The sequence below is a fragment of the Chiloscyllium plagiosum genome, unplaced genomic scaffold (genome assembly GCF_037043375.1).
Source record: "Chiloscyllium plagiosum isolate Xiang-an unplaced genomic scaffold, Cpla_swu_hap1 HiC_scaffold_47, whole genome shotgun sequence".
NCBI lineage: Eukaryota > Metazoa > Chordata > Chondrichthyes > Orectolobiformes > Hemiscylliidae > Chiloscyllium > Chiloscyllium plagiosum.
Window position 1 is genome coordinate 14,384,953 of NW_028270185.1, and position 24,709 is coordinate 14,409,661.

Sequence of the window (24,709 nt, forward strand, 5' to 3'; positions counted from 1 at the left end):
TTTTGTGTAGAGCTCTGATGAGTCACTTGTTTTTCTAACATCCTGCTACTGTAATCAACATCTAATTCAGGCAAGGAATTTCAGGTCTTTGACAGATAGGCAGCAGCTGCCTGTTTAACTAGGTTATCTTAACTTCTTTAAAGATTACTGATTCTGGGTCTGATTCTGACATTTGTTCTATTATTAAACTTACAAAAGATTTACCAGTTGAATTCCCACTTTACCACATCCACAGACAGATACTCACTCTGTCTCTGCCTTACTTAGGCAATGTCTCCCGCACTCCGACATTACGGCTTCCACTGACCAAGAACATCCACGAATATGAATATAAAAGGATATCAAAAAGAATATTTAGCTTTCATTGTCTGGGCTATTGTTTGGAGGAGAACATGAACTGGTGTAAAGTTTGATGGGGGAGCTGGGGCTGGGGTTTGATGCTTGTGGAATCCTGCATTGCATCACCCTGAATGGAACCTATTTCTTCATTGATGCTAGTTTCAATGACGCAACAAGTTTCATGTATGTAGCACCTTTAACGTCCTTAAACAGCTCAAGCTGCTCTGCAGGATCATTACCTGTGAGATTTTAACTCCAAGCCACATAAAGAGGTATTGGTTTGCTCCTGGGCCTGGCCTGGCTGGTTGTAGACAGGTCCAGGGAGCGGGCTGTGGAGGGGGCCATTTTGGTCAACTGTCTGCCCCTTTTCCTTGGAGAGGGAGCATGTGGTGTCCACCAATGCTCTCAATGCCTTTGGGGAGAGATGGGCACCACAGAGGATGGAGTGCTTTATTCCCCCCTCCAATTCTATTTCGATTTAATCCCTATCCTTCCCCTTCACTTTTTTTCTCACGCAAGCATCGCCCCCATTGGGCTTTGCTTGTTACTGGTTCCCTGGCTGCATGGCTTCTCTGGTGGTGGAAGTACTGAATAAAATTATTTGCGCAATGGTGTCTTCACTGATTCCGTGCACTTACACACACACACACACACAATGGACGCTGTGGGGAAAATAAGCACCATTGCTACAGCAATAGTAGTGCTTATTTTTCCCCCACAGCATCTATGGAGTGTGTGTGTGTGTGTGTACGTACTGCTGTGTAGCAGTAGTGCGGGAGAAACCAAACAAAACTTTTACAAAAAAGTGTTGAGACAGACCGGTTATTTGGTTTAGGAAGTAGGTTTGTTTTCAGGAGTGTCTCAAAGGAGGCAAACAGATGGTGGAGAAGGGTTTAAGGAGAATAATCCTGGAGCTAAAGACCAAAGAGCTAAACAAAGGTAGACCAAAGCAAATTGGGCATGTCCAAAAGACCAGATTTGGACAAGGTCAGAGTTTTTGGAGGGCTGTAGCAACTGGAGGAGATTAAGATGCTGTGACTCAAGGTCTGGTGAAGGCTGAGGAAAAATTGTCCTTATTTTGAATTATTGATTTTCTGCACTTCTCCCATCACTTACAGTAGGATTCTTTGAAGGAGAATTATCCGAACATTTTTCTTCTGACTGCATTCTATATGAGGGCCATATGACTGTGATTGTCACTCCATATCATCTTGACCTGTGTGCAGCAGTTGAACCAGACCATCCTCTTTCCACACCTTCACCGCTATAATGCTCATCTCAAAGGGGCTGCCCTTGCTGGTTCAATTCTTATCCATCAAATTATAGCCAGTCAAGCACTTGCAATGGCTGATCTTCCCACTCCCTCACTCTATCTCTGGTATCTCCAGAGGATCTATTCTTATCACCTCCCATTTTGCACCTGCTTGGTCCCCCTTGGAGGCATCATCATTTATTTCTACATACATGCAAATGGCACCCAGTTCTCTCTGATGCTATAACTTCATGCCATATTATGCATTTGGAGTTCTTTTCAGATTAGATGAGAATGCCAATGACTGTCATCAAGCCTAGATGTCAAAGCAACACTGTAATGATACATTAATACTAAATACCGCGATACATGGTAACACAGATAAGCCAAGTTCTGACCCATGTCACATTAGGTTTAGACTAATTTATCTTCAGGTGTTCAAGTCCACTCGGTTTCGTATGAAGAATCTCAGTCTTGAGTATCTTCCAGAGTGTTCCTTCTACTCTGTAATATTGCGGTCTCTCTCTGGTATGTGGGGAGACTCTGTCCAGTCTGTGGCATTTATACTCAGCGATGTGTATCATCACAAGGTTGTTCCAAGGTTCTAATGCCCTAAATGACAAATTGTACCTCATCCCTACCTCTTTTGACCTCTCCAGACACTGTAATTTGTCAGAGGGCTTGCCTGACATTTGGAATTGGACAGACTTCCTCCAGCTAAATTTTGGGGAGACGGAAACTATTTTCTTTGGTACCAGCTGCCATTTCCCAAAATCCCCAAACCACCAAGTCTGTCCCTCTCCATGGCAACTATCTGAGGCTGAAGCAGCCTGTCTGAAACTCTGGTGCTGTATTTCACCCTGGGATGAATTTTCAACCACACATCCAGGCCATTACCAAGGTGGCCAATTTCCATCTCTTGGCTGTAAGCCTTATCTCCGCCCATCAGTAATCTCATCCATTTCTTTGCCTCCTTTAGACTCAAGTATTCCGAAGCACTCATGGCCAGCCTCCCATGTTCCACTCTTATACATTTGGCTGGGGGGGTTCAAATAGTTTGTTTTTGTCGAGGACTGTTCTTGAGATTTCTCAAGAGCAACTTCTTGATATTTGGGAGCTACCTTTTCATTCTCACTAGTTTCTTCACTAGATGATTCAATCACATCATAACATTATCTTCTATATTTGCATTGTCGTGACGTATTTAGACTCTGGGAAGCAAGGTTAGAATCAATATCCTTAATTATCAGCCCTCCATTAAACATAAAGCCCCGATATACAAGAAAGCTTTAATTTCTTAGACACCACAGCATTTAAATTGGCATAAGACAACAGGAATAAATTAGCAACAAAAGTTTTTTTTCCTCAAAATCATTTCATATAAAATGCAATAATTTGTAAGGAATTCATTGAGTTGGTGACTTCAATTTTCCCTGGCTCTCAGCTAGTTTAGTATTCTTTTGTAGACTGTTACCCTTCATAGCCCTCCTCCCTCTCCCCTTAGAAGAGACTTGCATCTGCATTGCCCAAAAAAACACCTACTCACCCCCTCCCCAGGCCCTGCTTGGCTTATTCATTGCTGCGACTTGCCTTTTCACCTCCAATCCCAGGCTCCCATACCTGCTGTTAATAATAAATGCAGGGAAAAAGCACCTCCCTTCAAAATTTCTCGGTTCGACATACTGGAGTGACTTTTGTTCTGCTTGGTCACTTTCGTCCGATTCATTTCCACCAGTTAATTTGGGGACATGTCTTTAGGTCCCAAGCTTTCAAATTCTTTCCCTAAACCTCTCCACCTCGCCTTTCTCCTTCAAAGATTTTTCTTAAACCTGAGATCTGACAAAACTGTCAGTCAGCTAATGTCCTCTTATGTGGCTCCATCAAATTTTGTTTGCTAAAAACGCCTTGGGAGGATGTTTTATGACTTACTGTTCAAAAGAGTCAAATGTTATGCAATGTCAAAGGTGCTATATAAATACAAATTGTTGATACAGTTGCTATTGATTCAACCAGAAAGGACGGAATCTGTATTTCTTGACTTGACAGCAGCTTATGATACAGTCTGGCACACTAGCCGACTGTTGAAGATATTAAAGCTGTCACCTTGATGGATTGTAATGATGTTTTCAAGATAGACAATTCCACGTGATAAACTGAGCACCTGAACCCTCAGGGATTTTCTTCCTCTGGATCTTGAGAACATGTTTACAAAAGATTTGATTCCTCTAATTTCTGGGCCGTTCAAGTAAGCAGATAATGTGCTGCCAGATCTGCAAGAGATAGAGACTCTGAAAAGACAGAAGATACGCTGAACCAAAGCATGATAGTCATGAATGATTATCGTGGAAGGTGCAAGGTGCAGTATTAAACCCAATGCTGGCTCATGAAGCTCAGCCCCTATACTTAGGTCTAATTCTAGATTAGATACTTCTATTTTTGGACCCATCTCACCAAAGTGCCTCAGACAACAGGAGGGACACTCGATATTTGCTGTACCCCAGTGAGTAGCTCCCTCACCCAAAGCTTGATAGGTTGTGGGTTAAAGTCCCACTCCAGGCACTTGAGTGCATCATTTGATTTTGTGCACTGGGAGTGCTGACCTGAAAAAGGTGCTGTCTTTTGAATGAGTTATTAAACTGTGTCCTTGCCTCCCCCTCAGGTAGGTGCAAAAAAATCCATGAAGTATTTCCAAAAAAAAAGGCATGTCAATTCCTTGCACTATCCTGGCCAATAATTATTCTTCAACCAGTATCACTAAAGAGACAGATTATCTGGTAATTAAATTCATTGCTGTTTGTGGATCTTCTGTGTAAATTGGCTGCCATATCTCTGATTTACAAGAATATTGCCAGGGTTGGAGGATTTGAGCTACAGGGAGAGGCTGAATAGGCAAGGGCCATTTTCCCTGGAATGTCGGAGGCTGAGGAGTGACCTAATAGAATCATGAGGGACCTAGATAGGGTAAATAGACAAGGTAATTTCCAATGGGGTGGGGAGAGTCCAGAGGGCATAGGTTTAGGGTGAGAAGGGAAAGATTTAAAAGGGACCCAGGGGGCAACATTTTCATATAGAGGGTGATGTGTGTATGGAATGAGCTGCCAGAGGAAGTGGTGGAAGCTGGTACGATTACAACATTTTAAAGTCACCTGGATGGATATATGAATAGGAAGAGTTTAGAGGGATATGGGCCAAGTGCTGGCAAATGGGACTAGATTAGGTTAGGATATCTGATCGGCATGGACGAGTTGGACTGAAGGATCTGTTTCTGTGCTGTACATCTCTCTGACTGAATGATTTCAGAATTACTTCATTTGTTGAAGAGCCCTTTGGAATGTCCTGGGAACCTACAAGGTGCTATATAAATGGAAGTCTTTCTTACCTAAATAAGCTGCAGTTCAGTTTCACTGATTCCATACAGGCATGCCAGGTATGAAGCCTATATGGTGTCTTATATGAATTACACTCACTACAATGGTATTGGGACTGCACCATCCCCTTTAAACATACAAATTCATCAGTGATGATCCACATGTGAACATCATGAGTTTCGAAATGAGGATTTAGTTTTCTCTTTGGAAAATTTCAAAACATTGAAACTGCTTGAATATCAGAATTGTATCTTGGATCAACATCAATCGTATCTAAATGATATTAATGTCTTGCTGGAGACTTCATCAAACAATCCTTCAAAATATTGTCTGGTCTGATTACAGTTGAATCAAATTTTTGTTGGATTTAATTGAAGAAATGTCTCAGCTGCCATGCCTAGAAGTGTAATCATATTAATAGTTTCCTTTTGTCCTTTTTGTATAACAGGCATCTAAAGATTGGAAGATCCTGAAAGCAAGTTTATCCTCTAAAGTGAGCCACAATGGCCAAGTTATATTGGAAAAGGTTCCTGTCCCCAGTCTTGGGGACGGGGTTCATGGTCACCATATTCATGATGACCATTTGGGAGGTGGAAGGGAGTAACACCGAAGACCCCATTGACTTGCCCAATTCGTCGTGTTTCGGAACCTTCCATTGCACCCGCGGGATCATACTCCCAGTGTGGTACCCACAGAATCCGTCCTTGGGAGACATAGTTGCCAGGGCTATCGTCTATTTTGTTGCGATGCTGTACATGTTCCTCGGTGTCTCGATCATAGCTGATCGTTTCATGGCGTCGATCGAAGTCATCACATCGCAGGAGAAAGAGATCACGATCACATTACCCAATGGTGAGACAAGCATGGCCACCGTGCGAATCTGGAACGAGACGGTGTCCAACCTGACCTTAATGGCTCTTGGTTCTTCTGCGCCAGAAATTCTCTTGTCGCTAATTGAAGTGTGTGGGCATGGTTTTCTTGCTGGAGACCTGGGACCTGGCACAATCGTTGGCAGTGCAGCCTTCAACATGTTTGTCATCATAGCCGTATGCGTTTACTGCATCCCTGACGGTGAGGTTCGGAGAGTCAAGCATTTGCGAGTGTTTTTTGTCACTGCATCTTGGAGTATTTTTGCCTACATATGGATGTACCTGATCCTCGCCGTCTTCTCACCTGGCATTGTCCAGGTTTGGGAAGGATTGCTGACTCTAATGTTCTTTCCGGTTTGTGTGGTCTTTGCTTGGATTGCTGACAAGAGGCTACTCTTCTACAAGTATGTCTACAAAAGGTACCGTGCGGATAAGCGCAGAGGCATCATTATTGAGACAGAGGGAGAGCTCCCCAAGGGAATCGAGATGGATGGCAAAATGGTACTGGAGCATGGAGACAGTGTCCTTCCTGATGGAACTGTGATCTCTCTGGAAGCCAAGGACTTAGATGAGAGTCGTAAAGAAGCCATCCGAATTCTTAAGGACCTCAAGCAAAAGTACCCAGATCGAGAACTGGAGCAGCTGGTTGAGTTGGCCAATTACTACGCCCTGCTCCATCAGCAAAAGAGCAGGGCCTTCTACCGCATCCAAGCTACCCGAATGATGACCGGGGCAGGTAACATCTTGAAGAAGCATGCCGCTGATCATGCAAAGAGGACGGCAAACCTTAACGAGTCAAGGTCTGACCCCGCGGAGGAGATGTGCAGCAAAATCTGCTTTGAGCCTGCCAACTACCAATGTTTCGAGAACTGTGGCCTCGTCACGCTGACCGTTGTGTGCAAGGGCGGAGAGCAGAACAGCACCTTCTATGTGGACTACCGAACAGAAGACGGCTCGGCCAACGCAGGCTCAGACTATGAGTACAGTGAAGGCACCTTGATCTTCAAGCCGGGTGAAACGACAAAAGAGATCACGGTGGGCATCATTGATGATGATATATTTGAGGAAGATGAGCACTTCTTTGTCCGACTGGGGAACCTCAGAAGCGGAGATGCCGAAGGCATGTTTGACTCAGACCCAACAGAATATCCCAAGGGGCGTCTTGTCTCCCCATTGGTTGCGACAGTCACAATCCTGGACGATGACCATGCTGGCATTTTCACTTTTGAGGACAAAGTTTATCATGTGAGTGAGAGCGTTGGTGTCATGGAGCTGAAAGTGCTGAGGACCTCAGGTGCTCGGGGGACCGTTATGGTGCCATACAGGACGGTGGAAGGCACAGCCAGGGGAGGAGGAGTGGACTATGAGGATGCCATTGGAGAGCTGGAATTTCTCAACGACGAGACTGTGTAAGTACAGAGTGATGGGGTTTGCTAAAACACAAGCCAAACGTTGAGAAGGGCGCTAACGCAAGGGGAAGAGTTTTCTCTGCCCCCGGCTTCGAAACAGGTTTGTCGATGAAATCAGGAGACTTACCTTCGGACGCTTTTTCCACCAATTCCTTGCCACCGGGGAACTTTCCCAAGAGCAGCTTGGAAGATGGATCCAACTGCTCGAGTAGGGCGGCCATTTTAAACAAAAAGGGCCTTGGTGGGGGATAACTTCAAGATGTCAGAACATTGTTTTCCAATGGCCAAACCTTTCCCGTGTCCACGAAATAGAGAGGCAAGTGTGGAGTGGTCAACTTTTGTTTTGGGGGGGGGGGGGGGAGTGGTGGGAGCAAACAAAGACCGTAATGCCCAAACTGTTTGTTGGTGTGGCGAAGCCATTCTCTAGGCCCACCACAATGAGACGGTGATGCCCAATTTTCCTCAAATCTGAGACATCGATCGATTCCCCCAATTCCTTGCGCTCTCGACATCTCTTACCACGCCCCTCACCCTTCCTTGATGGGGCGGCCCCAGTTACTGGGTCCTCGCTTTGCGATAGGCAGAAACAAGAGGCTCCCAGTTAGGATTTGGTTCGGATGTGGGGCTGCCTCCGTGTTCCAAACTCTGGGGTCCAGAGGCCCACATTGAAATCCTCCCCAAAGTTCCAGCACAAACAGAGGGGCTGACTAATCTGGGCAGTCATGTTGAAAGAAGTGGCAGTTGAGTGGGTGACTCGTGTTGACACTCAGTCCGTTTGTACTTGTGTGCTTCAGTATTTCCCACATCTTCCAAGAACTGTCTGTATATTTAATGTGGACTCTTTTGCTGATATTTAAAATTGATTCAAATTTGATTACCATCCCTCTTCCATTTCTGGCAGCAATGGGGAGCATTTGAGTCTAACGTGCCCCATGGGTGTCATGGTGGCTCAGTGGTTAGCACTGCTGCCTCGCAGCGTCGGGGGCCCAGGTTCGATCCCTGTCTTGGGCGACTGTCTGTGTGGAGCTTGCACATTTTCCCTGTGTCTGTGTGGGTTTCCTTGTGCAGGCCAGGTGATATAGCTGTGCAAAATTGCCCATTGTGTCAGGTACATTTGTCAAGGGTAAATATAGAATAGGGGAATGGGTCTGGGTGCGTTACTCTTCGGAGGGTTGGTGTGGACTTGTTGGGCTGAAGGGTCTGTTTCCATACTGTAGGGAATTTAATCTAAAAAATATTTATGGGTAAGGCTGGCTTTATATTCAAAGATTATCTTCCATTAATAGTGTAAAGTCAATGTTCCGCTGGAGTTAGATTAAAGTTAGTTACCCCAACCCAACAATCAAATGCTGCTTCCCACTCACCCCGTCATTCACTAATCCTAGCAATAATCAGTGAGGGGCTGGGTAGGATGCTTTTCAGATGGTGAGTATAAACTTGTTGGGCTGAATGGCCTCCTTTTGTACTGTAAGGGGCTCTCTGATTCTATGACCACAGAAATAATTGCCCATGGCTCGCATTGTGTGGTGATCCTGAAATAATCCCCATCTGAGGTTTGGAAAAGGGTGCTGAGGGGAGACAATTTCCCAGCTTGCCCATTGTTGACCGTGTCTGCTTTATTCTTTTTGCTGGGGAACAAAGAACAAATATAAGGTTTTTGTGTTTGCTACTAGCAATGTTTACAAAAGTGAATCAGTTGGCATTTTCACAATCTCACAACTACTCCTCACATCATGGTGCGGAGGATGAGAATGACCTTCTTTTGGCATTGTGTTAATGATGACGGAAGATTTTAGGTATGGCTCGATGGCGAAATATTTTTTTTAAAAGAACTCTTGGAAGTGTATCTGAATTTTTGAGGATGAGTCATGAACTGACACTCTGATTCTATGATGTAACCTGCTGGAAGTTAGCTTACTCACAGTTCACGATGAGCTGTTTTTGGTGTGGTATAAATATTGATATTCTGTGGCTCCACATTCCTAAGCCATTTTTTGGAAGGGTGACTCTTACAATCAAGTCTAACTCTTGGCCTTGCCTTTGTGTTGGGATGTTGGTTTCGCTGTATCTGCTGTTGGTGGTGATTTTGTTTGTATAGATGGTGGTTGACTGTGCAATGTGTTATTACAGTATCAACACTTCACACTGCACAATAGGACAGTCTTGCTCTGCACTATTTAAGCACACGCAGCACTGCATGAAACAGTGAAGTGGCAAAGCAACTTCTGTCATTGAGATGGCCCTTTGTCATCATCTGTATCCAATGGAAGGTGCAGGCGATGCTGAAATGGAATGGACGTCATGCAGTAGATCATTTGATATGACAGCACCCGGACACTATCAAGAATTAGAATGTCTTGAAGGGTCAAAAATTAAATAAGTCTAAGAAAAAAATGAAATCCTGACTTGCGGCTGCTCAAAATCTTCTATTACTTTTCCTGTTTGCAGATTAGTCTAACTACGACATGATACTGTCTCCAAGCAGTAACTGGACTGATGGCCTTTCAGGTTTTGCACACAGCCTTAGAAAAACTGGGGTCATTTGTGCAAAGGGGAGCCTCGAGGGAGAGGGAGTTGAAGCTGTTTATTCATGTGGGTCTCGGTGATGTCCAGCTTTGGGGTAGACATTGGATTTGTTCTTTCTGTCAGGTGTTCAGGGAGTTGGGTGTGTGAACGCTGGCTCATACAACCTGAAAGGGTAATCAGGAATCCGTTTAACATCCCTGAAACATGGCATTTAAAAGTATTTGTTCACAGAAAACAGTGTCGCTGGCTAGGACAGCATTTATTGCCCAACCTTAACTGGTGCTGGTGAATCACTTCCTTCAGCTGCTGCTGTCCATGTGATGCAGTCACACTTAAAGTTCAGAAAGAAGTTCCAGATTCTGACCTATTGGCAGTGAAGGTACGATAGTATGGTTCCACGTCATGTGGTGTGTAACTTGAAGGGCAATATGTAAGAGGTAGTTTCTTCATGGATCTGCTGCCCTTTTCCTTCTATGTGGTAGAACCTTGGAAGGGGCTATTGAAACAGCTGGAGAGAGTTGTCACTTCCTTGTATGCACTGGGAATGTTAGCCTACATTTTGTGCAGTTAACTTAAACCTTCCCATCTTCTGACTTAGAGGTGAGGTGCTACTCACTGAGCTGTGGCTGACACGAATGAGGTAGCCCTTATCTTAGGCAGCGGGATCCTGGGATTTCTGAAGCTCATTCTTCAGCAATGTTGGTATTCATTGAGACAGTGCTTGATGCTGGAGTGAGGTTTGGAAGTGTGGAGTGTGCTGTTATCCTGGAGGTTAGTTGTCTCAGGCTTCCTTTCAGAGCGTGAGGAGTTTTCTGACATTCCTATTCAGCAAGGTAAAATAAAGTGTCTAATTTCCGTACCTGATCTGGTGAGATAATTTAATCTCTTAAGGAATTCTTCAGTTGCTTCTTGTTCCTTGGTGGAATATAGGCATCGCTGGCAAGACCAGCATGTGTTGCCTATTCTTAACTGCTCTTGAACTGAGTTGCTTACTAGGCCATTTCAAAGGTTGGTTTAGAGTCAACCCATTGCTGTGGATTTGGGGTCACATGTCAGTTCATTACCTTCCTTCTTCATTTCCCTCTTTTCCTTTGTTTTGGTCCTTTCCTTTCTTATCTTTTCACTCTTTGACTCCTGACCTCTGGCAAGTGATGATTCCCAACCTCTAGCGAGCAATCATTCCTGACCTCCGGGGAGCAATGATTCCCGATCTCTGGCAAATGATGATTCCTGACCTCTGGGCGAGCGATGACTCCTGACCTCCGACGTGAGACAATTCCCAACCTCCAGTGAGCGACAATTCACAACCTCCGGGTGAGAGATGATTCCTGACCTCTAGCGAGAGATGATTCCCAACCTCCAGCAAGTGACGATTCCTGACCTCCAGGAAGTGACGATTCCTGACCTCTGGGTAAGCGATGATTCCCGACCTCTGGCAAGCGACAATTCACGATCTCTAGCAAGTGACGATTCCCGACTTCTGGGTGAGCGATGATTCCTGACCTCCGGCGAGTGACAATTCCCACCCTCCCGGTGAGTGACGATTCATAACCTCTGGCGAGCAATGAGTCCTGACCACTGGTGAGAGACGATTCCCAGGCATCCAGCAACGACCCCTGGCTTTGCACAGTGGCCTCCTGGCCTGGCACGGCTGCCTCTTCCGTAGGGGCCTCCCGGTCTAGCACAGCCGGCCTCCCATTGTTGCATGTTGCCAGCATGGTGTGGAGCCAGGGCCCGGTGCAGACTGGAAGCTTGGTGACAGTGTGGTCTGCTATACTGAACTTTTATTCTGTAATGTTGGACACTTTATTTCTGTATTGTCTAAAACCTTGTAACTAAAGAAGTGGCAGGTACTTCTGGATTGAAATTGGCTCTGTAATTGGCAATATATAAACTTTTCACTATATTCATTGAGCACATGTGACATTGAAGTCTATTATGGGTGGCACGGTGGCTCAGTGGCTAGCACTGCTGCCTCACAGCGCCAGGGACCCAGGTTCGATTCCAACCTCGGGTGACTGTCTGTTTGGAGCTTGCACATTCTCCCTGTGTCTGCGTGGGTTTCCTCCGGGTGCTCTGGTTTCCTCCCACAGTCCAAAGATGTGTAGGTCAGGTGAATTGGCCATGCTAAATTGCCCACAGTATTAGGTGCAGTAGTCAGGGGTAAATGTAGGGTTGGAGGAAGGGGCTTGGTGGGTTACTCTTTGGAGGGTTGGTGTGGACTTGTTGGGCCAAATGGCCTGTTTCCATACTGTTGGGAATCTAATCTATTCTGTTCTATAGGCTATTCTTTAAAGGACATGAGTGAACCAGATGGGTTTGGACAACTGTTGTTGATTTTGTGGTCACAATTACTGAAACTAGCTTACAAGTTCAAATTATTTTTCCTTAATTGAATTTAAATTCTCCAAATACCAAGATGGGATTTGAATGCGGGCTCCCCAGAATGATAGCCTGGATCACCGATTATTAATCTGAGCTTCCTTTTACCTACAACCTGGACGGACTGCCGTGTTCCCTGGCCAACATCTCTGCCTTAGGCATGCTGCAGTGCTCCAGTGAAGCTCAGTGCAAGCTGGAAGAACAGCATCTCATTTTTCTTGGGGCTGCTTGGGGACCCTTTATCCCTCAGGACCCAACCTTGAGTTCAATAAGTTTAGGAGAAAGTGAGGACTGCAGATGCTGGGGATCAGAGCTTAAAAATGTGTTGCTGGAAAAGCGCAGCAGGTCAGGCAGCATCAAAGGAGAAGGAGAATCGACGTTTCGGGCATAAGCCCTTCTGCCCGAAAGGTCAATTCTCCTTCTCCTTTGATGCTGCCTGACCTGCTGCGCTTTTCCAGCAACACATTTTTAAGCTTCAATAAGTTTAGGGCATATGCACCTTCTCCCATGTCCTTACCCCCACTGCGCTACACACCAGGTTACTACCACAACCAATTCATTGTCAGCTATGTTGGTCCCCATTAGCAGTTATTGAGTCTTCCAGACTGACCTGAACCTTTGTCGTCTCAACTGTTGTCATCTCTCTCCGTTGCCTTCATCTCTTCTCTCTCTTCCCCACCCCACGCCCCCACCTTCAGCGTATGTACCAACCTTTTCCAAGCTACAGTTGGTTCTGAAGAAGCTGGACCAGAAATGTTAACTCTGCTTTCTCTCCACAGATGCTGCCGGACCTGCTGAGTTTCTTCCAGTTTGTGCCTCTGGATTATTACTTCACTTTGGAGTGAGAGAGCTGGCACTCAGTGGCATTGTTATTTTAATCCAGGGTGACATACATGGCAGCTTTACTGTCAAGAACAGCAAGAGAGTCCAGTTTGTTTGGTGGTTTAAGTCAGAGTTTTATGTGTTGGGTGTGCTGTCAGAGTGCCACATAACAGAAGATAAGACTCAGTTTCATTGTTACAATCAATTATATTTAATTTAAATAAAGAGAAATGAGGGTGGCGTTATCTTAAGCAGACAGGGTGGATCGATTAGCAGGAAAGACAGTAAGTAAGCAGTGGCACACTCTTAAGGAATAATTCATTACTCTTAACAAAAATATATTTCAGCAAGCAGGAATAATCCAACCACATGGATAAACCGACCATGGCTAACCAAGAAAGTTAAGGAGAGTATAAAGTTGAAGGAAAAAGCATACAAGAAGGCAAAGTCAGTGATAGTCCTGAAGAGTGGGATAAATTCAGAATCCAGTAAAGCAGAACTAAAACTAAAATAGAGAGAAAGTAAACAAGGGCAAACTAGTGAGGAATATAAAACTGACAATAAGAGCTTCTTCAACTATGTAAAAAAGAGGAGAGAATCAAAGTGAACATAGGCCCCTCAGACAATCAGTCTGGGGAGGTAGTCATAGAGTCCTCCAGCATGGAAACAAACCCTTAAGTCCATGCCAAGGGGAACAACGAAGTGGCAGAAGCGTTTAATCAGATATTTTGCATCAGTTTTTATAGTGGAAGATACTGCGAACACCCCATTAGTACTAAAGAGCATGAAGTACCATTACCATTGCCACAGAAGTAGTATTAGTCAAACTAATGGGGCTAGAGACAGAGAGGTCCCCTGGCCCTGGATTCATTAGAAGTAGCTACAGAAATAGTGGAGGCATGGTGTGATTTTCCAAACATCCTTGGATTTTGGACAAATACCAGAGGGTTGGAAAACTGCCAACGTGACACCCCTATTCAAAAAGTGGATAAGTATAGGCCGATTAGCCAAACATCTATTGTTGGAGAAATTTTGGAATCACTGAAGGCAGTAATAGCAGCACATTTGGTAAATCATAATCCCATCAAGCAGAGTCAGCCATGCGTTCATGAAAGGGAAATTGTGTCTGACTAATTTGTGTTTCAGGGATGTGTGGTTTGGGTGCATTGGTCCAGGGTAAATGTGGAGTAGTGGGGGAATCGGTCTGGGCGGATTGCTCTTCGGAGGGTCGGTGTGGACTTGTTGGGCCAGGTGGCCTGTTTCCACGCTGTAGGGATTCTATGAAAAAAAAAATTACAGTTGTTTGAGGAAGCCTCAGCCAGAGTGGAGAGAGGGGAACCAGTTAATGTGTTGTTTTTGGACTTCCAGAAGACATTCACCAAAGTACTTCACAATAAATTAAGTCATAGGGTAAGAACCATACTGTTGGAGGTACATTATTGGGGTGGATAGAGAATTGGTTCATGGGCATGAAACAGCAAGTGGGGTTAAGGGGTTATTTTTCAGCTTGGCAACCTGAAACCAGTAAGGTCCCACAGTGATCAGTGCTGGGATTTGCAACATATATTAATGACTTGGAGGAAGGAAGCAAATATACTGTAGCTATACGTGGGCGGCACGGTGGCACAGTGGTTAGCACTGCTGCCTCACAGCGCCGGAGACCCGGGTTCAATTCCCGCCTCAGGCGACTAACTGTGTGGAGTTTGCACGTTCTCCCCGTGTCTGCGTGGGTTTCCTCTGGGCGCTCCGGTTTCCTCCCACAGTCCAAAGATGTGCAGGTCAGGTGAATTGGCCGTGCTAAATTGCTCGTAGTGCTAGGTAAGGGGTAAATGTAGGGGTATGGGTGGGTTGCGCTTCGGTGGGTCGGGGTGGACTTGTTGGGCCGAAGGGCCTGTTTCCACACTGTAATGTAATGTAAATTTGCAGATGACCCAAAAATAGGTGAACGGCAGTTGCAAGAGGGATACAAACATACAATTGGCAAATGGAGTACAGTGCTGAAAATGTGTTGGAAAAGTGCAGCAGGTCAGGCAGCATCCAAGGAGCAGGAGAATCGATGTCAATTCTCCTGCTCCTTGGATGCTGCCTGACCTGCTGCACTTTTCCAGCAACACATTTTCAGCTCTGATATCTGCAGTCCTCACTTTCTCCTAAATGGAGTACAGTGTCAGAAATGTGAAATTCTTCATTTTGAAGAGAAAACTGAAGATCAGTGTTATTTAAATGGAGAAAAATTGCAGAATGCTGTAACACAGAGGGACTTGGGGAGCTGGTGTACGAAACACAGAAAGCTAGATTGCAGGTAATCAGGAAGGCTCATGGTATGTTGACCCTTATTTCAAGGGGATTGGATGATATCAGTAGGGACGTCTTACTGCAACTGTACAAGATGCTGGCAAGACCATAGCTAGAGCACTGTGAGCAGTTTTGGTTCCCTTATTTAAGGAAAGATATATCATTGGAGGCAATTCAGAGATGGTTCACTAGGATGATCCCTACTATGGAAAGATTATCTTATGAGCATAGGCTAAATAGGTTTGGACTCTATGCACTGGACTTTAGAAGTATGAGGTAATCAAATTGAACTGTATAGGATTCTTAAGGGGCTTGGTAAGGTAAATGTTGAGAGGATATTTTCCCTTGTGAGAGAATTATAGTCTCAGAATGATGGGGTGTCAATTTAACACTCAGATGAGGAATTTCTTCTCTCAGAGGGATATGAGATTTTGTAACTCCTGTCTCAGAGCAATGGGGCAGTGTCCTTGTGTATATTTAAGGCTGAGATAGATTCTCGATCAGTCGGGGAATAGAGGATTACAGCAAAAGGGCAGGAAAGTGGGGTGAGGAATGTCGGGTCAGCCATGGTCCTGTTCAATGGTGGAGCAGACTTGATGGGCAGAATGGCCCACCTTGTCCCTATTTCATATGGTCTTATAGGCCCTGCTGAAAAATGCATCAAAAATATGAAAAGAAGATTGACAAAGCAAGAAGTGATCTTATCTGAGAGTCTGGTATGTGAACACACCGCTGCTATTTATTTCTCTGACTGCTGCATAGGCTGTTGCTGGATGATATAGAGGAATGTTTCCCAAACCTTTCCCCACTGTAAACTCCAGTTTAAGAGTTGAAGCTTGTCGCGGCTCCTTAGTGAGAACTGAGTTAAGGCCTGTTAGAGTGGGAGCATAGTGTTGTAACTTGGTCAGAACTGTACGCAGCCTCCCATCTCATGACCTCAAAGGTTTAGTTCAGGACCTCACCATTGACCGCTATTTTCCTGTTATGTCTCCACCAGCCTGTGGGACCTCTGAACTCTAACTCGATGGGGCTAAAGTGCTGGTTCCAAATGCTCTGCGTGATGTTATAATGTTGGAGGTCGAGTTTGGGATCTTGTGAAAGGAAAACAAAGACTTAGCAGAATATCTTTAGAGGAAAGAGGTTGGTTCAGATCACTTAAACTGACAGGTACAGTCAATAATGCAGTTTGCATTAACATAATGCTTTTTTTAATGTAAAATATCCCAAGGTGCTTCATTGGAGCACCATTAAAATAATTAGAGTGGTCATATAGCTCAGTTGCCGGATGGCTGGTTTCTGGTACAGAGTGATAGTAGCAGCACAGGTTCAGATAGAGAGATAGAGGGAGGGAGTTTGAGGGTCATATTTTATGCCCTCTTCTGATGAGGTTTGGAGGCGGGGGAGGCATTTAATGGGCTCATGGCAGATGAGGACTTGGCTGCCTCCACCCCATTGGATCTCTGGCAAGAAAGCGCATAAAGAGTCCACCCTGCCGTCAGTTGAGGCCTGTAAATGGACGGTGAGTTATCTCTCACCATAAGGGGAGCACTATAAAGGAAGTCTTTTGGGAATCCCTTGTTCAAAGGGTTCAGTGCTTGACTGAGGAGCCTGACTTTGCAAAGGGTGGAGGTCTATTGAGAAAGCCAACTACCGTTATTGCTACCCTCTTGATAACACCTCCCTTATGCCCGCCGCCCTGCGAAACCCCCTAATTTCCCTCTAGCCTGATTGCTTCATAATCCCAGGCTGCTGATTGGTGTGGTTCCAGCAGCGGGTGTTGCTAAGCATTAGAACTTCTAGCACTGATTGGCTAGTGGTTCTAAAGTGGGGGCTACCAGGCTCCTGTGTCCCAACCTCTTGATTCGTCCATTGGTATTCTTTCCACTGCCTGATCGGTCAGTAATACGTCTGGCTCACCGGAGAACCCTGCGTGCTCTCGCTGACTGTCCAGCCATGGCCCCTGTTGCTTCCATACAATGTTCCAATATATACTCTTTAGGGAAGGAATTTTGGAGTTCAGGATCCTGACACCTGAAGCCATAGCTATTCGTCAACGGTGGAGCAATTAAACTTGATGATATTCAAGAAGGCAGACTTGGAGTAATTTGAAGTATGTATTCTACTAAGATAAGAGCACCTTCTGTCTTTCCAATTGGCCACCTTCCTCAGCCCCCGCAAGGTCAGAGACTCTTGCTGTTTGATCTTTGTATTTGCCACACCAGTGGTTTCAATGACACACACAACAAACATTTTCCTGTGGCTAAACACAGCTGCTCCATCTGGGGATTAAATCCTCTTGTGCCATCACAGGATTTGTTCTGCCTTCCCTGATATTCCAGGTATCTGTCAGAAATCGAAAGCAGTTAAACAGAGTTTGTCATAGTACAGAATGGCAGAGTATTTGCAGATTTTGTCACCAGCTCTCGGTTAAGTACAGGAAATAAATGCCAGCAGCCGTTACAGTGAGGCTGTGATATGAAAGGATCTAATTTGGATTGAGCAGAACACACCTGTAAAATGAGCGTTTCTGTACCAATTCATCAGTTGATACATTCATTGGTTCCTCATCTAACTTCTAATGCCACCTTTGATTGTGAGTGCAGCGGTGAATTGCACAAAATTTGGGAAGTGGTTCTTCTTCGTTCCAAGTCACATCACCATTCATGTTACTAACACGCACATGCCCTCTGCACGTGTGCAGAGACTGCTCCTCTGATTACACATTTCACATTCCACTGTACCTGATCTTTGGATCGTGCGGACAGTCAACATTGAAGTCCTCTTTGTTAGCCTGGTTCTAGATAGCCATTGATAGGTCCAAGTAGTGTGTGGTAGAGGCATGGTTTGGCCAGATGTGTAGCCAATGTTCCTGGAGTCGGGGCTGGTGTGTCTGCTGATAGGCTTCACACCTTCTGTAGCTGGTGACCACAGGGTTGGATCGCACCAACAGCAGGAATGACATTTTGATTTAATTATTGCAAGTTTCTTTTAGAGACTTAATTTTTGTCACAGTGTCCATTTAGGGATCTATTACTACTAAATTCAGTTTAACGTCATTATTAGTTCTTTCAAAAGAATATGGATATGCCTATGTTCATGCGCATTGACATAATAAGAAGTTTCATTTATATAGCACATTTAACATTGCAAAAACACTGAAACAAAATTGACATTGGGCCTGATAAGGAGTCTTGAATGTCATCTTTTCCATCCCAGGGACATTAGATGTCAACAAGGGAATTTGGGATGGGAATTATCTATGGACCAGACTGGATGTGAGTTTTTTTCTGTTGTTGATATTAGTGAAACTAGTTAGATTTCTACAACAACTCAGCAACTTAAGGTGCAATTTTTGCACAATGCTTCAGCAAGATTCAAACTTGCAGCCATTATCACGCTAACCCATAACCATAACCGCTACACTGTTGTTTGGACACTTTCTGACTGGCTGTTTTGCTTTTTGTGACTGAATTGATAGAGAGTCTTAGTGAATCACATTTTACCATATTATCTATACATCCATCTAGTCGTGACAGTAGAGGCTGACAGCAAAGTAATAGGTCTAGACCAGAGGAGTACCATGAGGTTAGCTGCCTGTGTACAACACTGCTAGAGGAAATGAAAGTGGCTTCAACTCTCTAACCCTGGCAACATTAGACACTCCATGGCATAGACCTGTGTAAAATAGATGATTGTCTTAATGATCAGCTGGTAAAATCAGGTTTCAGATTCTCTAGAAATACCACCTGCACTCTGTATTGCTGCTTATTAAGGAACTTATTCTTGGGATGTGGGCACCACAAGCAAGATTAGAAATTACTACCCATCACTCATTGCCATTGAGAAGATGATGTCCCTTTTTGATCAGTTATGGCCTGTGAGGTAGAGAGACTCCCACAGCATTGTTAGGGAGTTCCAGGATTTGACTCAGTAATGTTAAAGAGATATCAAGTTATGCTCAGGATGGTGTATGCCTTGGTGGTGTCACAAGCATATAAGTCCCTGTCTTGACCTTTAAGTGTCTTCTCAGTATATATTTGAAAACTCTAGTAATGACTCTTGCTGTTTGCTCTGAGTCCAGCCTCCACCCACTGAATATGCAATCCTCGCTACATCTTCACCCAGCCACTTCAGAAATTTACAGCCAACACACTCAGCTGTAAAATATCATAATCTAATCCACTATTGCAGTATGGCAATGCAGAACTGCACAGTGTTAGATGTTTTCAGAATATCAAGGTGTGGGCCCACTGATATTGGAAAGTAAATTGATACCAGCTATTTTGTGTTGCTGCTAACCATCGGGTGCATGGCACAGATAAAACCTGGCCAATATTTGGGCATCACAGGGAGATCTGTAGAATTAAGGACAAGATGTGTATTAAAATATAACACACTCGAATACTTGGTCGACCAATGACCAGTAGTGACTCTAATTGACATGCAGATGCACCAGTTATGATTCATGAACTTGTTTAATGTATCAAGATCCTGCTGCTTGGAAAGAATCTAAAACAACCTCTTCAATTTGCTCAGAGTTGAATATGCCCTCATTTACATAGAGGCAATTTTATTTGCAAATGCTGATTTAATCACCTTTTGCTCTTTTGAAGGTGATTACCTGAATCTAGCTCTTGGCTCATGCTGAGTATTCAGCAGCATCAGGAAAATATTTTAATAAAAATCAAATTGACTCTAGTTAATTAAGGCATTGGTTATAGAGAATCATCTCGTCCTTATTGGGTGTGGTTCATTCTTTCTGATCTAGGTAGCTTTGCAAATGCATTATTTGAACTATTTTGTCCCTTGCACTCATCCTCTTATGATGATTCCCAGACTGCTATGTTAATCCAAGATGAAATAAACACAAACCTTACTGGTGATGAGGCAGTTGGTTGTGCAAGGGGATGGATGGTGACCGGAGTACTGAGAGATAGGAGAAAGAGTAGATCATTCAGCCAAGTGGGTCCGCACCATTATTTGATACAAGCATGGATGATGTTGGGCTTCACCCCTCACTCTTCTGCCCAATCTCAATTTCATTTAGTTCCTCGAGAGACCAAAAATCTGTATATTTCATTATTAAGTGTTTTCAGTGATGGTGCATCCTCAACTTTTTGGGGTAGGGAATTTAAAGATTCATAGCCCTTTGAGTGAAGAAATGTCTTCTCATCTCAATCCTAAATGACCAGCCCCTTACACTGAAGCTCCCCTCTGACCAGAGGAGAACAACTTTGTCTATCCTATCCAGACTCCTTTGGAAACTTCTGTAAGCCCACCTCTTATTCTAAATTCTAGTGAATATTGACTGATTGTGTAAATCTCTTATAGGGCATCCTTCTAGACCAACAGAAAGTCTAGAAAACCTTCATTGTAAAGTCTCCAAAGTAAGCACATCCTTGCTTGAATATGGAGATTGAGCTTGCACACGGTATTCAAGAAAGAAGACTTCTTTATTTTTGTTCTCTAATGTCCCTTTCAATACAGGTAAACATACCATTTCATTTCTAGATGTATGTGCATACGTACAAACTGCATTCCTGGTACAAACTCACTCAGACCTCTCTGAATATCAAGGTTTACAAGTTTCACACCTTTTAAGAAATACTCTTTTTATATTCTTACAACTGAAGTGAATAATCCCACACTTACCCAAATATGCTTCAAGTGACTTCTTGGTGCCCACTTGCTGAACTTGTCTATATCCCTAACTTATATTTCCACCTAAAGTTGTAGAATTACTAAATGTAAAAACATTACTTTTTTTCTCTTCATCTGAGTCATGTATAAAAAGCGGAGGTCCCAGCACTGATAATTGTGGCACTCCACTAGATACAATCTGCTGACCTGAAAATTCCCTGTTTACCTCTAATCTTTGTTTCCTGTCTGTTAATGAATCCTCCTACAAAATTAACGCTGTGCATCACCCCAACTTCACGAATCCTGATCTTGAGGGAAATTGGAGTGTTCTGTTGCAGCAATCCAAATCATAACTAGCACCAATTTCTCTGTAGCTGTCACTCCACTGCTCACTGAAATACTCTGCTTCCAGGCCAGTGATAATTCTAATTTAAAGTTTTCATCCTTTATTTTAAATCTCTCCATGGCTTTTCTTCTCCATATTTCTATAACTACTTCCAACCTCTCAAACTTCCAAAATCTGTGGGCTTCTCCAATTTTGGTGTCTTACTCATCTTTCTCTCTCTCTTTCAATCTTCAACAATTTAAATAACTAACACATTTAATCAACACTACCATATTGTCAGATACATAAACAGTCAATAACTGATATTTAAAGTTGCTCCTGTTAGATTTTTCAGTAGCTCTGAACTGTTTCTTGGATACCAAGCGGCCATTGGCAATTAGAAGCCATTATGCTGAACACCTCAGAGTATCCTGCAGAGTATCACTAGATAAGCATTCACTGATTTGTGAATGGATGCACATAACTAGACTACGTATTAATAGGCTGTGAAATTCATGCATTGATCTTGGAAGAAGTACAGAATACATTCACCAGAATGTTATCAGGGCTCCAAGGGTTTGATTATGAGAAAAGACCGATGTTATGACACAGGGATTGCAAGTCAAACTGAATTAACCTCATTATCAGTGCATTTGCAGCACAGTGAAATTAAAACAAACATTCAATGACCCTCAAAATTGCCCAATTTTTCTGAACAGACAATACAAATAATAGTTGCCAAGTTTGTAACTTACATAAAACATAACATTTTGTATTAATGTAACTTTAACAGAATACAGAAAAACGATAAGGCAGTCTAATTAATAAGTAGGTCTAAAGCCCAATCTTCTTTAATCATAACCCCCACAGTCACATCGAAAAACAGACATAAGGGATAAATTAAAAGGAATATAAAAGAATTGTAATTTGCCAATAAACATAGAAACATAGAGATGTACAGCACAGAAACAGAGTCTTTGTTCCAACTTATCCATGCCAACCAAATATCCTAAATTAATCTCATCTCATTTGCCAGCACTTGACCCATATCCCTCTAAACCCTTCCTATTCATATATCCATCCAGATGCCTTTTGAATGTTGTTATTGTACCAGCCTCCACCACTTCCTCTGGCAGCTCATTCCATACACGCACCACCCTCTGCATGAAAGAAAGTTGCCCCTTAGGTCCCTTTTAAATCTTTCCCCTCTCATCTTAAACCTATGCCTTCTAGTTTTAGAATCCCCTACCCTGGGAAAAAGATGTTGTACATTTACTCTATCCATGCCCATATGGTTTCACAAACCTCTATAAAGTCACCCCTCAACCTCCAACAGTCCAGGAAAAATAGCCCCTATGTATTCAGCCTCTCCTTATAGCTCAAATCTTCCAATCCCACCAACATCCTTGTCAATATTTTCTGTACCCTTTCAAGTTTAAATGACATCTTTCCTTTTGTCAGGGAGTCCAGAATTGAATGCAGTATTCCAAAGTGACCTCACCAATGTCCTGCAAAATGACATCCCAACTCCTTTAATCAAAGCACTGACAAAGCAAGTGTACCAAACACCTTCTTCACTAGCCTGACCACTTGTGACTCCAACATCGAAGAACTATGAACTTGCATCCAAGGTCGCTTTGTTTGGCAACTCTCCCCAGGTCCCTACCTTTAAGTGTATAAGCCCTGCCCTGCCTTACCAAAATGCAACACCTCACATTTATCTAAATTAAACTCCATCTGCCACTCCCCGGTCCATCTGATCAAGGTCCTGTTATACTCTGAGGTAATCTTCTTCACCATCCACTACACCACCAATTTTGGTGTCATCTGCAAACTTTCTAACCATTATTCCCAATAACCCTCTACCATCACCCACTATTTCCTATCTTTTGTATCCTTGGATTCTTTTTTCAGAACATTCAACAACTCAATAAATAGGGAGAAACTAGAGAGAGAGCAAAACAAAAGAAAGACAGTCTCCAAAATCACACTGTCTCCTGCCAAACTCTACCAGAACTGATTCTTTCTTTTCTGTTTACAATCAACATTTTCCGTGGTTAGGGCCGGTCCTCCCTTGATTGACTGATTCAATATTCAACCAGCTGCCATCCCTAAGCATAGCACCTACTCATTGCTGGTTCATCAACAGTATCTGGCGATCAATAATTAAGTTACATTATGTTCAGACTAGTTGCCAACAGAACCATCTGTCTTTGTTCTCTTCTCTTTTAAAACAAACTGTGATTCAAAGTTCACCTCTTAACTTCAATATTCAGTTCCAAACCAAAAATTGAGAAAAATAAAAGAAAATTAGTGATGATCTTGATGCCAGTTAAATTAAGCTCAGACTAATGAATGGTTAAGCAATAATTTGTACGCTTGTTTGGAATTTTAAAGCAACTGATAGGGTAAGGAAAGAGAAACCCTTTGGGGCAGCCAAGAGAATCCAACCTTAAACGTTCAGAGATGGACAGGCCATTCTGCAAAGAAGTTAGGATACATTTCCTCAAGGAAAGACTATTACAAGTCATAGAATCATGATGGGCTGACGATTCCCTTCACACCACTGAGCGAATCAGTGCTAGGAAACCAAATTAGAGGCATGCTGTACAGCAATGTTGTAATTAACAGGCCATTCCCATTGCCTACAACATAGCAGGTCGCTATCCAATGCTAATGTAAAGAGATGCTGAGTTCACTATTGAAATGCCTGCACCAGATGTAATTTCACTTGGGTTGTTATTTTTGTTGAGGCGACTTGATTCCTGAAGGTAAGTCAGTTCAACCGTGGGGAATCCAACTGTGGGACCAGGAGTGTCTTGACAGGTAAATTTAAAAGTTCTTGCCAGTTTCAACTCTCATAATTAGATGTTCTTTGATAAGTGAACTATGTGGTTATTGGCCATTGGACTGTGCTGCTAAAAAATAAGAGTGCTTTAAATTGGCCAACTCTATGTAAAGGTTCAGACATATTAGACTAGATTATCCTTTGGGTAAAGTCACCTTTTTTCTATAGTCAATGCTCAGATTAAAAAGAAAAATCATCACTTAATTGATGGGGCCTCGGGGGTGGAGAGATGAATGGGAGAGGGGTGGGGCTGGGGAGAAGGTAGCTGAGAGTGCAGTAAGTGGATGGAGGTGGGGGTAAAGGTGATAGGTCGGAGAGGAGAGTGGAGCGGCTAGGTGGGAAGGAAGATTGACAGACGGGACAGCTCATGAGGAGGGGGCTGAGCTGGAAGGTTGGAACTGGGGTTCCTGTGTTGGTTACCTTACGAGGAAAGTTTGGGTAGGCTGGGTCTGTATCTGTTGGAATCTATAAGAATGATAGGTGAACATATTGAACCATATATGATATTTTGACAGAACTTGACAAGGTGGATACTGAAAGGATGTTTTCCTTTTTGGGATCGGGTGGAACGAGGGGACAAATTAAAAATATGCAGTCGCCCAGTTAGGACGGAGATGAGGAGGAGGTTTTTTCC

At 43.6% G+C, this 24,709-nt stretch overlaps 1 protein-coding gene across 4 annotated transcripts in view; it reads left to right on the forward strand.

Moving 5' to 3' along the window:
- Window positions 1–24,709, forward strand: part of LOC122542869 (sodium/calcium exchanger 3-like) — a 353,482-nt gene that overhangs the window by 74,925 nt on the left and 253,848 nt on the right. For all 4 annotated transcript variants that reach the window (XM_043680972.2, XM_043680975.2, XM_043680973.2 and 1 more), the window contains exon 2: window positions 5,408–7,237. In XM_043680972.2, the coding sequence (XP_043536907.2) occupies window positions 5,463–7,237 (1,775 nt within the window). In that variant the 5' untranslated portion in view covers window positions 5,408–5,462. The remainder of the gene's footprint in view (window positions 1–5,407; window positions 7,238–24,709) is intronic.